Source organism: Hemitrygon akajei, chromosome 12 (assembly GCF_048418815.1).
Source record: "Hemitrygon akajei chromosome 12, sHemAka1.3, whole genome shotgun sequence".
NCBI lineage: Eukaryota > Metazoa > Chordata > Chondrichthyes > Myliobatiformes > Dasyatidae > Hemitrygon > Hemitrygon akajei.
The window spans coordinates 45625481-45642067 of NC_133135.1; the positions used below are offsets into that span (position 1 = coordinate 45625481).

Consider the following 16587-nt stretch of genomic DNA (forward strand, 5'->3'; position numbering starts at 1 on the left):
TGCCAGTGAGGTGGAGATGCTACTTCCATTTCATACAGATTGTGGTCTTCTGGTTAGGAAGTCAAGGATCCAGTTGCAGAGGGAGGTACAGAGGCTTAAGTTCTGTAGCTTTTCGATCAGGACTGTAGAAATGATGGTGTTAAATGTTAGCTATAGTCAATAAACATCATTCTGACATAGGTATTTGCATTGTCCAGGTGATGCAAGGCTGTGTGGAGAGCCATTGAGATTGCATCTGCTGAAAACCTACTGTGGCAATAGGCAAATTGTAGTGGGTCCAGGTGCTTGCTGAGATAGATGTTGTTTCTAGCCATGACCAACCTCTTTAAACCTTTCATCACTGTAGACATCAATGCTACTGGACGACAGTCATTAAGGCAGCTCACGCTGCTCTTCTTGGGCAAGGGTGTAATTGTTAAACTTTGAAGCAGGTGGGAACTTCCAACTGTAGCAGTGAGAGATTGAAAATGCCTTTGCATACCCCCGCCAGTTGGTTGGCACAGGTTTTCGGAAGCTTATCAGGTACACCATTGATCCCTGCCACCTTACGAGGGTTTACCCTCTTGAAAGACAGCCTGACATCGGCCTCTGAGACAGGGATCACAGGGTCCTTGGATGCTGCAGGGATCCTCATAGCAGTGGTTTTGTTCTCCCTTTCAAAATGAGCATAAAAGGCGTTGAGCTCGTCTGGTAGTTAAGCATTGCTACCATTCATGATGTTAGGTTTTAATAGGAAGTACTGGCTTGCAAACCCTGCCAGAGTTGACGTGCATCTGATGTCACCTTTCACCTCTCCCGGAATTGTTTCTTGGCTCTTGAAATAGCCCTCTGCAAGTCCTACCTGGTTTCCTTATGCAGACCTGAGGATCACCAGACTTAACTGCTATAGATCTAGCCCTCAGCAGACTACAAACCTCCTGGTTCATCCACTGCTTTTGGTGTGGGAGTGTACAGTTTGTTTACATAGGCACACACTCATCCATATAAGTAAGTGACAACTGTGGCATACTCATCCAAGCTCAAAGATGACTTCATGTACACAGTCCAGTCCACCGATTCAAGGCAGTTCTGTAAGTCCTCCTGTACCTCCCTGGTCCATATCTTTTTGTCATCTTTACTGGTGCTGCAGCCTTCAGTCTCTGCCTATGCTCAGGGAGTAGAAGTACAACTAAGTGATCAGACTTACTAAAGTGTGTGTGTGGGATAGCATGATCTTAGTGTAACTGTGGTCCATCTTGTTATTCACTCTTGTACTACATATGATTTGTTGATAATTATTATATAGAGACTTCATCAAGCTGCCCTGGTTAATAACCTCCAAAATGATGGGGAACACATTAGAATGTGCTGTTTCGTGCCTGTTCATTACATTGCTCAATCTGTTTGACATTGGCCTGATGTGGAATATACACTGTTACCAAAATGATCACTGAAATCTCTCGCAGCAGGTAAAATAGTCGGTCCAGTGAACAAAATTGGGATGTCACCCAAAACTTAGTACACCACAAGGAGTTGATCATGAGGCATATACCTCCACCTCTGTTTTTGAGACTCGACCAACCTATCTTGACAATGTTTTGTGAACCCGTCTATTTAAATCACTGTGTCCAGAACAGAAGAGGTTAACCAAGATTCCGTAAATTAAAAGGCGCATGCAGTGCTAGTATCACTCTGGTACAGCACCCTAGCTCTGGGATGGTCAAATTTATTTACCAGAGCCTGTATGTTTGCCAGCAAGATTGTTGGTATTGGGAGTCGAAAACCTCATTTATTTAAACACACCATCAGACCAACACGTCGACCCCTGTTTTGCTGATGGCTTCTTAAAGGGCAGTATGCCAGCCACAGTCTGGTTTATTTCCATCAGTTTTAAGCAGTGATAGAATGATCAATTGCATTAAAACTTCATCATTGACTGTACATGTCATAGATGTAGTTATGGCTCTCAGCCATAGCAGGCTAAAACAAGAATATTTGATGATTTCCATAATTTTCAATGAGAGCTGCCATATTGGGTCGTCCGTGTTGGAGGCCCAGAAGTGGAACACTACAAGATTTAAGATTCAACATTGTTAATGTCATTTCCAGTACACAAGTGTAAAGGAGAAAATAATTGTTATTCCACTTTGATGCAGCACAAAAAACACAATGAGATAGATAGATAGGTACTTTATTGATCCCAAAGGAAATTACAGTATCACAGTAGCATTACAAGTGCACAGATATCCAAATATTAGAAGAGGTCAGAAAGAATAAAAACTAAGTTACCTCAAACAGTCTAACAAGAGGGGGGTCATCACTTTCCTGGCTATAGGTTGGCTCATTGTAGAGCCTAATGGCCAAGGGTAAGAATGACCTCATATAGCACTCTTAGGAGCAGAGCAGTTGACTTAGTCTATTACTAAAAGTGCTCCTCTGTTCAGCCAAGGTGGCATGCAGGCAGTGAGAAATGTTGTCCAGAATTGCCAGGATTTTCCATAGGGTCCTTTGTTCTACCACTGCCTCCAGTGTGTCCAGTTTGACTCCTATAAAATAAAAAAGCAGTAAAAACTTAAATATTATAAATATCAATGCATAGTTTTTATACATTGATTGTATGTCCATAAGTAGGGGTTATTTACAAAGTGATACTGGTGGTGTTAAAGGCTTATTAAGGTGGATAAATTGGGGCTGTATCAACTGTTGCACTTTGTGAAGTCAAACCAGGGTAGGACTTTCACAGTGAATGGTAAGGCGTTAGGGAGTGTTGAAGATCAGAGGTACGAAGGAGGATAAGTACACAATTGCCTAAAGTAGTGTCAGTGGTAGACAAGCAGACAAAGAAGGGTTTTGGCTTGTGATCTTCATCAGTTTGGTTTTTAACTAATGAACATTTCAAATGCATTAAACTTCAGTGTAAAAGGAAAAATAAGGTCTTACCCTCATAACTGCTCAGCATAAAAAGATGCTGTTAGATCATTGAATTGTATCACTCTTAAACCACATTATCTATGAGGCACACCATGGACAACATGATAAAAAAGAGATTTATAAAATTTGTATATAGATGTAGGGAAAATATAACTAACGCAGTTGTACAGGATTTTAATATTTTGGAGACACTGTTTGCAATGGAGAAACGTGCTGTCATATCCAGTTATGGAACCATATTAAATACATTTAATATATGTACTATGCTATTTTATCCACTGTAATTGATGACCTTTTCAAAAACAATCCTCTATTTTCAGGGTATAGTTCTTCAATTATCAAAAGTTTGTGTTTTTCCCAAGTAACATTGTTCATATGAGGCTTCTGACTCAACCAAAAGTGCCAACCTTGTTGGGTATAAAACAATCCTGTCTTGACTAACTATTGACATAACTATGCTTTTCAAGAGGTTTTCTGAAATGCATAATGGAAATGGTCATCTTCACTTGTTTTTTTTCAACCTTGCTTATACAGATGCTTCTGAATGCAGCCATTGGCTGCAGTGTTTCCTACAATGCAGTTTACACGTCAAAAACACCCAGAAACAGCATTGAGGTTTTCTCTTAGTCCTATTATCTGAAGGATAAATATTGGCCAGGACGCTGGGGAGACTCCACTCGTCGTTTTCCAAAGTTGTGCCATGAGATCTTTTATATTTGTCTAAGAAAGCAGATGTGTAATCAAAGGTAGTATATAGAACAGTATAGTGGAACTGCACTGGATCATCTGTCTAGACTTTTTTTTAAAGTCTCTGGAGTGGCACTCGACCTAACAACCTTTGAGCAAAGGCAAGAATGTTATCCAGTTAATCACTGCAGGCGTTCCAAGAATATATATCCCCAAAATATTTTTTTCTATGTATTTTCAGTAGAACAATTGATTATATTTGAAGAGATTATATATAAAATAGCTGGAACTAATATTTCCAAACCAAAAATTCTAAACTGGTATATGTGAATCTTAAGTTTGGAATACTTGTATTTTAAGAGCAATGAATTATCTTTTTAGTCCATTATGTATCAAAGCCTTATCTCAATGTTTATATAGGAATGCAGGAGCCTGAAATTCACGTTATTTAAGTACAGTATTGCCTCTTGGGTACAGCTTACAGTCTTTGTGGTATTTACACTAGGTTATCCAAGATAATTGCTCTGGACCAGCATGTCTGTCTTTGACATCCAATTTGTACGTGAATATAACAATCTAACTTCCCATTTAATTGTGGGCAAACTTTTCAAAATTGCTTTGACCGAAGTATTTTAACCCAGATGAAAATGTTGTAACATTCCAGTTTAAGCAGGTTTGTGTTCCATAGCATTTTCTGTGTCTTTATTCTTTTCACAGTATAAATTAGGGCAGTTGACAGCCGATAATGACTTTCCTTTCAAAACACATAAATTGATTATGATAAATTATGTTTCAAAATTGCAACTTTTGAACTAGAGTGTTTACTAAATTAAATAGAATTTTAAATATCTTTTACATAGGCCTATGCAGTTTGTTTCATAAGTATAATTGATCTGTTTTGAGGTTCTAAGCATACATATTTTTACATCAAAATTTGTTTCCTTGCTGTACTGTGAAGTGCTTTGAGATATCTCACAATGCTAAATTAGCAAAATAAAAGCAATTGTTCCAAAGTGAAATGTGCACAGTAATTCAGGCATTTGGAACATAAATATTTTGTGGACAATATTTAAAAAGAAATGTGTAACTCAACTCTTAAAATATTCCATGCAGTTATAGCTTTTCTAATTTGTCAATGTCTCCACTCTTCAGTAAATCCAAATCAAGAGAATAGTATCACATGCTAATGTTTTACGGAAAAAATACTGTTTATGTGACTGTAATAAATCAGTATAATAAGCTTATTCACCATTGTTTAATTATGTTAGTCTGGACTTGGGTGCCTGTAGAACTCACAATATTCTGCAGAGTCAGAGTTTATTTTACTGAATTATCATTGCCGCCATAATTAACCATCTTGTTTATTATCCTGGAAACTTAATATGTTTGTCTTGGCTTGGCCACATAGGATTTACTTTGCCTTGTGGGTTTCATAAAGGCAATTAAAGTAAAACAAGCTATTCTGTTTTAACTTTATTAGTGGCTGTCTCCACGATAAATCACTTTGGAACCTGAAATCTGGAAACACAGAAATAAACAATTCCCCATTCAATTACTGAACTGGCATTCTCACTGCTTCATAATATCCACTAAAATGTTCTATGTAAGCACTTTTTAAAATCATTTTTGCATGTATTGTGTTTGTAAGTTAGGCTGTCTTCAACATCACAACCATGTGTTAGAATAATGTATTGACAGTGTGGTGTCTTTATTTTAATTAATCCCTTAGTATCCTAGCTGATTTGTTTAAATATACTGATTACTGTCTACCTGTTAATTAATGCAACAAATGGAAATTGAATAGCTAAACATGTATATTACACCTTGACTCAATGGGACACATTTTGTTCTGATCTGTAATCATGAGAAGCTGCAATGGGGGAGGGAGACATATGAAAATATGATGAACAGATTGCTTAAGAGCTGAATTTCTTAGAGATTTACGGATGTGTAAAAAGGTTTCAATTAACATTAAAGAGGATAATGGTGCCTTCTTTTGCTTTCTCAGTTACGGTGTATTTCAACATTTGTTTGATAAGTGCCTAGAAAGTCTTCAGGATATCTTGGGATGTCCTATGTGTCTGTTAACTGTGAATTATTGACTGAAATTCCTCTGAGGTTTAGAATTTCAATAGAACTGAAGAATACGATTTGCACCTGAAAACCTCCTTCAGTTAGCATTTGGCCTTCTGAACTTCTTTGTCAGTCATGAGTGGGGGTGAGCTAGCCTGCACAATTTTTTTTGTGTGATAGAGTCAAGAGCATTCATGCCAAGCAAAGAAGCACAGTTGAAGATTTCTTAGAAGTGCCTCTTTGTCCTTGATAAGAGTTCATCTCCATTCATGGCTCTCAGTGCATGGTGGCCATGAATGTCATTAATAGCATTGAATAATCAGTGCATGATGTAGTTATCAGCAAGATGCTGAATCTCCGTGCACTTCATAAGCTCAAAATGTTATGTAGGTGGAAGGATTTTTGCTGGGCCTTGCCTCAGATGTCTGTAGTTTTGTTCCTTGAGATGTGGAATTCCAATTCAGGGATGTCCTGCATTTGTTACTGAACTAACGCATCAACCCAGAGTACATGCTTCAGGTAGAAAATCCACAAGTACATTCATAGACACAAATTACACTGGGCTTCAGGACAGTTCACAAGCAGTGGGCAATGCAGCACTTGTTCCCTGCAAGTCATCAGGTTATCTTTGAGATATTGTCCTTGTGGAATCCTTGCGAATTCAACAAAGATTTCCTTACAGTGCCATTTTTGTTGTTATCATTGTTTTAGGGCTAGGCTAATGAGCATAACAGAAGATTGGTGGTGCTTAGTTCAGAATCAGATTTGTTAACACTGGCATATGTCATGAAATTTGTTAACTTCAACAGTCATTGATACCTGATGTGATGCAGGAAATCATGTAGGAGATCCTGACAATTTCCAGCTTGGACAGTGCCTGATTCAGGGGAGTTACCAAAATGTCTTGTTGATGTCTTATTGTGCATAGCTTGTTGGTTTTAACAAGACCATTGTCCAAGTATTTTGTCACAAATCCACAACTTAATTTTCCAATCGGGAAGAAAGGGACATTTTAGGAAACGTCGAGATGACATAAGTACACCCTTGGAGAATGAAGAAAGTCTAGCATATAGAGATCATTCTGCTGAATTCCATTGGGAAAAGTCATTATCAAGACCATCTTTGTCTGCCTTGAATTTAGAGGCAGGATAGGCACAATCTCCATTTGTCAATTCAAGGCAAAAATAGGGAGCAGCACTAATATTGTCTTTTTTGACATGTCAAAGACCTCCAACTCTCTCAATAAGAAGAGTCTTTGGAATATGCTTCTCATATCTGGATGCCTGCAGAAATTCTTGTCCTATCTTATGTCTGCTACACAACAGCATGCAGTAGATCCACAGTAGGACCAATCTTTCTGTACACAGGTATCAAGTGGATCTGTATCATTATCCCTACACTTTTCTAAGTGAATGAAGACATCTTCTCACAGCCCCATCAAGTGCTTCATGTCTACCTGTGGCAAGTCCACATATCCTACATTGGCTTCATCAGCTATCTCAGAACCCACAGAACTGATCTGCAAGTAACATGCACTTAATCTTCAGGTCCTGCTCAAGGTGATTATCTCATTTGATAATTTTGTCTAGATGTCTATATCACTGAGTGCTAAATTTTAACTGCAGGATTGCTAGCAGCCTAGTCAACAAGGACAAGCTAAACAACAGATTTATCTACTGACATCTTTCACAAACGTCCTGACTCTTACAGTTATTTTAATTATACCTCTTCACACCCTTTTACTTGTAAAAATGTAACTCCCTTCTCTCAATTCCTCCGTCTCCACCGCATCTGTCCTCGGTATGAGGCTTTTCATTATAGAATACCTGAGTCCCTTTTTTTCAATGAATGGGGTTCCCCTTCACCACTATTGATGCTGCCCTCACACACGTCCTCCCGCCATCACAACAGTAATAGGCTTCCCCTTGTCCCTGCCTTCCACTTTATTAGCCTCTGTATCCAAAACATCATTCTCTATAAATTTATGTAGTCTCCAGCAGAAATCTTTATTACCAAGCACATCTTCACTACCCCTGGCTTTCTGGAGGGATCACACAATATGAGACGTGCTTGTCTACTTGGCACTTATCTTTGCAGGTGTGGCAAGTGCTACTTCTACCCTTGTACCTCCTCCTTCATCACCATTCAAGACCCCAAACAGTCCTTCCAGGTGAGCTAACACTTTACCTACAAGTCTGCAATTCTTCTCTTTTTTTACATACACTATTTTGGTTGTCCTCTCACCCCTTCTCATCTCCCCATCACCTCCTTCTTGTTCCTCTCCTTTCCTTTCTTCCATGGTCCACTGTCCTATTAGATTCCTTCTTCAGCCCTTTACCTCTTGCACCTATCTCCTCCCAGCTTCTAACTTCATTCCTCCATCATCTATCTATTTTGTCTCCCCACTTGGTCTCACCTATCACCAGCCAGTTTGTACACTTGTCCCCTCCTGCTACCTTATTCTGGTTTTTGCCCCCTTCCTTTCCAGTCCTGGTGGTGGTACTCAGCTCAAAACATTGCCTGTTTATTCTCCTCCATAGATGTTGCCTGTCTTACTGTGTTCCTCCAGCATTTGTATGTCTTGCTTAAGATTTTCAGCATCTGTAGAATCTCTTGTTAGTAAATAGCTGAATATTGGTTCAAGGATATCAATATGTAATGACTAAATTGTAGTATATTTGGAGCTGCAATTTCATCATTCAAGCTAAAGTATTATACAGAAAAGGATATCAGCACTAACATGTAAAACTTATCAGTATGGTCTACATTGGTATTTGTTTGTTGAAGGTGTTCTTCAAATAGATTTTAGACATTTCCTAATCAAGATTGGAAGACTTTGCCTAGCCTAAAGAAGAAAAAATAGGACTGTCTTTGTGGCTACATATGTCTTAAATCCTAGCATTTTGTTCTTTCTTGTTCCTTAGTTATTTTATTTTTATTATAATTTAAGCAATTTCACGTGAGGTGAAGCAGACACACTGACTTCACTAGAACTGAGGTATATGCATACATGCATTCCTTAGATCTATTTTGTAATAATGAATGAACCTTGCATATTTGTTACTTTTACATGTAATGTTAAAAATGTATATATTTTTCCGTAGTTTTGAATTAATGTAGAATTTTTCATAAACTGGGTTAGAATATGAAAAATAAACTATGGTAACTTGGATTTAGTATTGAATATTACTACTGTATAATTTCATCAACTAGAACTTACATTGGTTGCTGGAGTACCATGCCAATAAATCACTAATACCTAGCATTTTTCTGAAATATATGAACCAAATTATGTATTAAACTGTAATTGAGACTGAACTAGTGATTTGTAATGGTGAAAACAAAAATTTAGAATAATTTAATTAATATATTTTTGACTGAAGTGAGAAAACTTTGCTGTACTAATCTGGAAGTTCAGCTGCACAGTATTTTTCTTTATTGAGTGTTACTCTGAACTGTTTTTACAGATTACTTTAGCCGCTGCTGGACTCAATTATCCCTGCCATCGACTAACAGTTAGTAAAAGGCCGTCACCTACACAAACCCGAGAGCAGTCCGAAGAGGTAACAAACATCTTGCTTTTCTGATTTCAATGTAATATTTATTACTGAACACTCAAAAATAAGATGACCTTTCAGTATTTTTTATATTCCTTGTTTTAATTCTGTATATTAGCTTTAAAATTGTTCTTGCATGTTTTATGTATGAGTGTTGGGTCAATATCCTTGGACAGCTGTCGGATAGAGAGTCTGTAAGCTACATGATTTCTGTATACAGTATAATCATAGAAATTTATGTTGTGGGAGAAGGCCTTTCAGTGAAAAAGGATCTATTGCTTTCTCAGTGTATATGACGAATATTACGAATAAACTCTTATCGGGCTTCCAGCCTGGTACAGGCAGGAAGTCTGGGAAGAGTTTATTTGCCTTTCAGTGAACTTTCTCAATGCCAGTGGAGAAGAGTGCTTCTCAGTCTAATCCTACCTCCCAGCACTGGTCGTGGGTATCTTATGCACACATCAGCCCCATTTAATTGTGATATGGGTTTCTGTTTTTGCCACCTTCTCAGGTGGTACACCCTGTGGGAAAATATTTCTTAATCATTCTTCTAATCCTTATACCCATTCCCCCTCCCAACTCTCCCCTCCCCCTTACACCTGGCTCCATCTGCTTTTTTTCCCTTTTCCACCTCCACCTATCACCCACCTGTCTCTGTCTTTCAACTTCACCCTTTCCTTTGTCTAACTGGCTCCATCTACCCATCATCCTTCACCCTTGTCTGTCCACTTGTTACCTACTGGCCACTGTCCCACCGCCACCACTTCTCTTCTTTATACTGGTTATTTTCTCCCTCTGTTATCAGTCCTGATACAGGGCCTCAACTCAAAATATCAACAATTCCTTTTTGCCCACAACCTGCTGAGTTTTTGTCCCAGATTATTGTTTCTAGAATCTTCCCCATTTTGTAGATTAATCTGATTGGTCTATAGTTACTTGGTTAATCCCTGTGCATTTTTTTTGAACAGAAGTGTAGCATTTTCAATTTACCAATCCTTGGGCACTGTAATCTATCAATATTTGGAAGAATATGGCTAAGGGTTCTGTAATTTTGTCTTTGCAGCAACCTAGAGTACAACAAACCTGGATGTGGTAATTTATCTATTTGAAGTGCAGTCTGCCTTTCTGGTATTCCCATTTATCAGGATTGGGCATTGGCTTTTTCAAGAAACAGTACCCCAACTGACTTTCCAGCAGCACTAACTTTCCTACCATAGTCTTCCTCGGAATTTTTATTATACAGAAGACTAAATGAGCAAGTCATGTGAATAAAGTGTCACTAAGAGGCTGGGTATGCTGCAGTGAATGGATTATCTCACGATCCCTCAAATCCTCTTTACTATCGACAGTACTGTGGATGATATGCTTACCACTTATCTGAATTGATCCCACAAATCCACACACCTGGAGCTGATGTCACTAAGCACTCCTGTATTACAAAGTACTATCTGCTACTAACCAAGCAAGAATATTACAATTTTTCTACCAGGTATACATTGTCAAACACTGAAGTCCTGAACTTAGCATTGGCCTCACAACACTGATTGGCAGAGCTCAATCTCGTGAGGTTCCCCAGCAATTTTTTTTGAGGATCTTACGCCAGGTACAGGGTTTCATTGTAGTTTATCGGCCTCCAGTAAAGAGACCAAAGGAGAATGCGGAATGTTTTTAAAACTATTTTGGTTTTGGCTAATAGTGTTTATGCAGTTTTATCTAATTTATTTTGTATTTACAAATACAGGTAGTTATTTTAATCATTCATTTCATTTTCAAGTGTGTTCAAATGTCTGTGAAATTTAAACATTTTGCGAATACTGACCGATTTGATAGCGATTGAAGTTGGTCAGGGGCTTTGTTGGCTGTTTAAAGTTTTTTGGGGAGGGGTTACCTCACCGTACTGTGGGAGGCTCTGCTGTTACTCAGGCTATGCTGCTGAGATCCAGAATGCTTCTGGACAGGAATGGATTCCACTTGCATCTGGAACAGGTAAGGTTCTGCAAAGGCTTGTGGGTGCTCAGATCCTGCAAGGTGCTTTTGAAAACTGTTCCCAATTAAGTCAGGAGAATAGCTGAAGTATGACTTTTTGAGTGCTACAATGTTCTCCCATTTTCCTGGGAAATTATCCTATGTAAAAACTAGAGAAGCAAAAATATGTAAAATATGAGAAATATAAGTTTCCTGTCTAAATGTTTCTATTTGACATCTTCAGTAAAATATGTATTCCATTAAGCTCTAAAAATTACTTTGGCTAATCTTGTTAAGGAAAAGATAAGAGGTCCTAAAGAGAGAATTTAGAGAGCTAGGTAGAAATGTGAAAGCAGGACCTTCAGGGTAATAATCTCTGGATTATTGCCTGTGCCACATGCCAGTGAGGGCAGGATAGCATAATTTGACATATAAATGCTGAGGAACTGGTGCGGGGGCAAGGTTTCAGCTTTATGGATCATTAGGAACTTTTCTGTGGAAGGTATAACTTGTATGAAAGGGACAGGATACACATGAACCTGAGGGAGACCAATATCCTGTGGGCAGGTTTGTGAGAGCTGTTGGGGAGGGTTTAGCTAATTTGACAGGTGGATGGGAACCGAAGTGATAGGACTGAGGATAGGAATGTTGGTTTACAAGAAAGGACATACTGGCTCTCGAGGCAGTGCAGAGAAGGTTCACTAGGTTAATTCCGGGGATGGGTGGGTTGATGTATGATGAGAGGTTGAGTAGATTGGGACTTTACTCATTGGAGTTCCGAAGAATGAGAGGCGATCTTATTGAAACATATAAGATTGTGAAGGGGCTTGATCGGGTGGATGCGGGGAGAATGTTCCCAATGATGGGTGAAACTAGGACTAGGGGGCATAATCTTAAAATAAGGGGATGCCGTTCCAGGACTGAGATGCAGAGAAATTTCTTCACTCAGAGGGTAGTGGGGCTGTGGAATTTACTGCCCCAGAGAGCTGTGGAAGCTACTACACTTAATAAATTCAAAACGGAGATAGACATTTTCCTGGATAAAAATGGCATTAGGGGATATGGTGAGCGAGCAGGTAAGTGGACATGAGGCTAGGTTTAGATCAGCCATGTGATCTCCTGGACCAGTTTTCGATAGCCTGGATGGGTCGGAGAGGAATTTTCCAGATTTTTTCTCCTCAATTGGCAACTCGTTTTTTTTTCCCCGGGTGATCACATGGGTTTGGGCGGGATGAATAATAAAATAAAATGGGCGGCATAGTGCCCTATTGGTTGGCACTGTTGCCTTGTGGGATTCGGTGAAAACTAGAGTTAAGATTAGATCAGCCATGATCTTGTTGAATGGCGGAGCAGGCTTGAGGGGCCGATTGGCCTACTCCTGCTCCTATCTCTTATGTTCTTATGTTCTTATGTAAGAAGTAGTGAGTGGTGAGACCGTCAGGAAGTACTGGCAGATGATACGGCAAGCTGGAAGTCAATTGGTTGCAGTGTAAAAGGGGGACAAAATTGAAAATGGTGACATATACAGGACTGAAGGTGTTGTATTTGAAAGCACACAGTATACAAAATAATGTAGATGATCTTGTAGCATAGTTAGAGATTGGCAGGTATGGCTTTGTGGGTATCACAGTGTCATGGTTGAAAGCCGATTGTACTTGGGAGCTTAATATCCATGGATACACAAATCAATTGAAAGGACAGGCAGGTAGAATCAGGAGGAGCAGTGGCTCTGGTGGCTAAAAATGAACTCAAATATTTAGAAAGATGTGACATAGGATCGTAATATGTAGAAGTCTTGTGGGTTAAGAAAATGCAAGTGTAAGAAGATCCTGATGGGAGTTATTTACAGGTCTCTGAACAGTAGTCAGGTTGTGGTCTACAAATTACAGCAGAAGATAGAAAAACCATGTCAAAAAGGCAATGTTACATTAGTCATGGGGAATTTCAATATGAAAATAGATTGGAAAAATCAAGTTAATGCTGGAGCACAAGAGCAAATATTTGTGGAATGCCTCCGAGATGGCTTTTTGGAGCAGCTTGAGGTTGAGCCCACTAGTGGATCAGCAATTCAGTACTGGGTGTTATGTAATGAACCAGATTTGATTAGGGAGTTTAAGGTAAAGGAACACTTAGGAAACCGTGATAATAATATGATAGAATTCACTCTGCAATTTGAGAGGGAGAAGCTAAAGTCAGGTGTATTGTTACTACAGTGGAGTAAAGGGAATTACAGAGGCATGAGAGAGGATCTGGCCAATGTTCATTGGAAGGGCACACTAGCAGGGATGATGGCAGAGCAGCAATGGCTGGAGTTTCTAGGAGTAATTTGGAAGCCACAGGATAGATACGTGCCAAAGAAGAGGAAATATTCTAAAGACAGGATGATGCAACCATGCTGACAAGGAAAGTCAAAGCCAACATAAAAACAAAAGAGAGCGAAAATTAGTGGGAAGTTAGAATATTGGGAAATTTTCAAAAACCTACCAAAGGCAATGAGAAAAACCCAAAGTGGGGGGAGATGAAATATGAAGGTAAGCTAGCTAATAATATCAAAAATGATACCAAAAGTGTTTTCTGGTATATAAAGAATAAGAGAGGTGAGTGCAGATATTGGGCTGCTAGAAAATGACACTGGAGAGATATGAATGGGGGCAAAGAAATGACGGATGAGCTGAATAAGTATTTTGCATCAGTCTTCACTGTGGAAGAAACAAGTAGTATGCAAGAAGTTGAGAGTGCCGGGGGAGAAGTGAGTGCAACTGCTTTTACTAGGGAGATGGTGCTTGGAAAACTAAAAGGTCTGAAAATAGGCAAGTCAGCTGGACCAGATTGACTACACATTGGGGTTCTAAAAGAGGTAACTGAAGAGATTGTGCAGATAACGGTAATGCTCTTTCAAGAATCAATAGATTTTAGCATAGTTCCAGAAGACCGGAAAATTGCAAAGTCACTTCAATCTTCAAGAATGGCAGGAGGCAGAAGAAAGGAAATTACATGCCGGTTAGCCTGACCTCAGTGGTTGGGAAGATGTTGGATTCAATTGTTCCAGGGTACTTGGAGACACATAACAAATAGCCCAAAATCAACACGGCTTCCTTAACAAACAATCTTGCTTGACAAATCTGTTTAAATTCTTTGAAGAAACAACAAGCAGGATAGTCAAAGGAGAATTGGTAGATGTTGTGTACTTGCATTCGCAGAAGGCCTTTTGCAAGTTGTTGCACATGAGGCTGCTAAACAAGATAAGAGCCTGGTTATTATTGGAAAGATGGATAGAGCATTGACTGATTGGCAGGAGGGAAAGAGTGGGATCCTTCTAGGTTCTGTGTTAGGACTGCTTTTTACATTGTATGTCAACAATTTGGAAGATGGAATTGATGGCTTTGTGGCCATGCTCGCAGATGATAGGGATATAGGTGAAGGAGCAGGGAGAGATAAGGAGGTAGAGAGGATTTAAACGGATTAAGAGAATGGGCAAAGAGGTGGCAGATGGGGTACAGTGTCAGGAGGTGTATAGTCATGCACTTTGGTGGAAGGATTAAAGTATAGACTGTTTTCTAAAAGGGGAGAAAATTAAAAAATCCAAGGTGCACAAGGATTTGGGAGTCATCGTATAGGATCCCCTTAAGGTTAATTTGCAGGCTAAATTGGTAGTGAGGAAGGCAGAAGCCATGTAGCATTCATTTTAAGAGGAGTAGAATACAAAAGCAAAGATATAATGCTGAGGCTGTGTAAGGCACAGGTAGGACCTCACTTTGAGTATTGTGAGCGGTTTCGCACTCCTTCTTAAGAAAGGATGTCTTGACATTGGAGAGGGTTCAACGGATGTTCACGAGAATGATTCCAGGAATGTAAGGGTTATCATAAGAGCATTGATTGAAGGCTCTGGGCTTATACTTGCTGGAGTTTAGAAGAGTGAATAAGGATCTCAGTGAAAGAAACCTATCAAAAGTCGATGTGAAGAGGATGTTTCCTTTTGTAGGGGAGTCTAGGACCAGAGGACACAGCTTCAAAATAGAGGGGCGTCTGTTTAGAACAGAAATGAAGAGGAATTTCTATAGCTAGAGGTGTGGTAAATCTGTGGAATTCATTGCCAGAGGTGACTGTGGAGGCCAGGTCACTGGGTGTATTTAAGGGGATTGATCAGTCAGAATCAGAATCAGGTTTATTATCACTGGCATGTGTCGTAAAATTTGTTAACTTAGTAGCAGCAGTTCAATGCAATATATAATATAGAAGAAAAAAATAATAAATCCATCAATCAATTACAGTATACGTATATTAAATAGATTAAAAATCGTGCAAAAACAAGTAATGTAATGTGAGGTAGTGATCACAGGTTGAATGTCCATTTAGGAAACGGATGGCACAGGAGAAGAAACTGTTCCTTAATTGCTGAGTGTGTGCCTTCAGGCTTCTGTACCTCCTTGCTCACTCACTTTAGGTCACATCTCGACATTCCAGTTGGCAGACGATTTCCCTCCATGCCGCTCTGACATATTGGGAAATTATGTACTCAGCAGGTTACAGCAGTGGTTTGCCTTTGCCTACTGCCCGGTGAGTTTAAAGAGATCACCACCTCTTGCAGTGGATGACCAGGACGACTAAGTGTATTGCCGTGCTCTTAGCGCTCCACCAAAGCCTGCTGGCCTGCCTTCTTGACCGTCGACCACTAATCGGTCTCCTCTGGTCCATCTGCCAGGGCCAGACTTCACACGCTGGGATAGGCAAATCCCGTACCTCACCGAGGGTTGAAGACCCGTTGGCTACCTTCACCTGGTTTGGCCCATCTGCCGAGATAGTTTACCGGAGTGGCCACTGTGCATACTATAGCTACTTGGAGCCACATGTGAGAGCTGAGCACCAGGTGGGGACCAAAGGTGGACGAGCTGCTCTGAAAAAGGGCACAGCAAACCCCCATCAGATGTGCTACCCCTCCCTAGACACCCCATATCTCTCTGTACGTCCTACCAGATGGTAGCAGTGAGAAAAGGGCATGCCCTGGGTGCTGAAGTTCCTTAATAATGAATGTTGCCTTTCTGAAACACCGCTCCTTGAAGATGTCTTGGGTACTTTGTAGGCTAAGACCCAAGATGGAGCTGACTAAATTTACGACCCTCTGCAGCTTCCTTCAGTCCTGTGCAGTAGCCCCCCCCCCCCCCCCCAAACCAGACAGTGATGCAGCCTGTCAGAATGCTCTCCATGGTACATCTGTAGAAATTTTTGAGTGTTTTTGTTGACTTAACAAATCTCTTCAAACTCCTAATGAAGTATAGTCGCTCTCTTGCCTTCTTTATAGCTGCATTGATATGTTGGGACCAGGTTAGGTCCTCAGATCTTGACACCCAGGAACTTGAAACTGCTCACCCTCTCCACTTCTGATCCCTCTATGAGG

General features: G+C 39.8%; 1 protein-coding gene across 1 annotated transcript in view; it reads left to right on the forward strand.

The window, feature by feature from the left end:
* The window catches only part of faf1 (Fas (TNFRSF6) associated factor 1), a 329838-nt gene that overhangs the window by 182243 nt on the left and 131008 nt on the right, over positions 1-16587 (forward strand). Inside the window, exon 9 of the mRNA XM_073063028.1 lies at positions 9138-9233. Coding sequence (XP_072919129.1) covers positions 9138-9233 — 96 coding nt within the window. The remainder of the gene's footprint in view (positions 1-9137; positions 9234-16587) is intronic.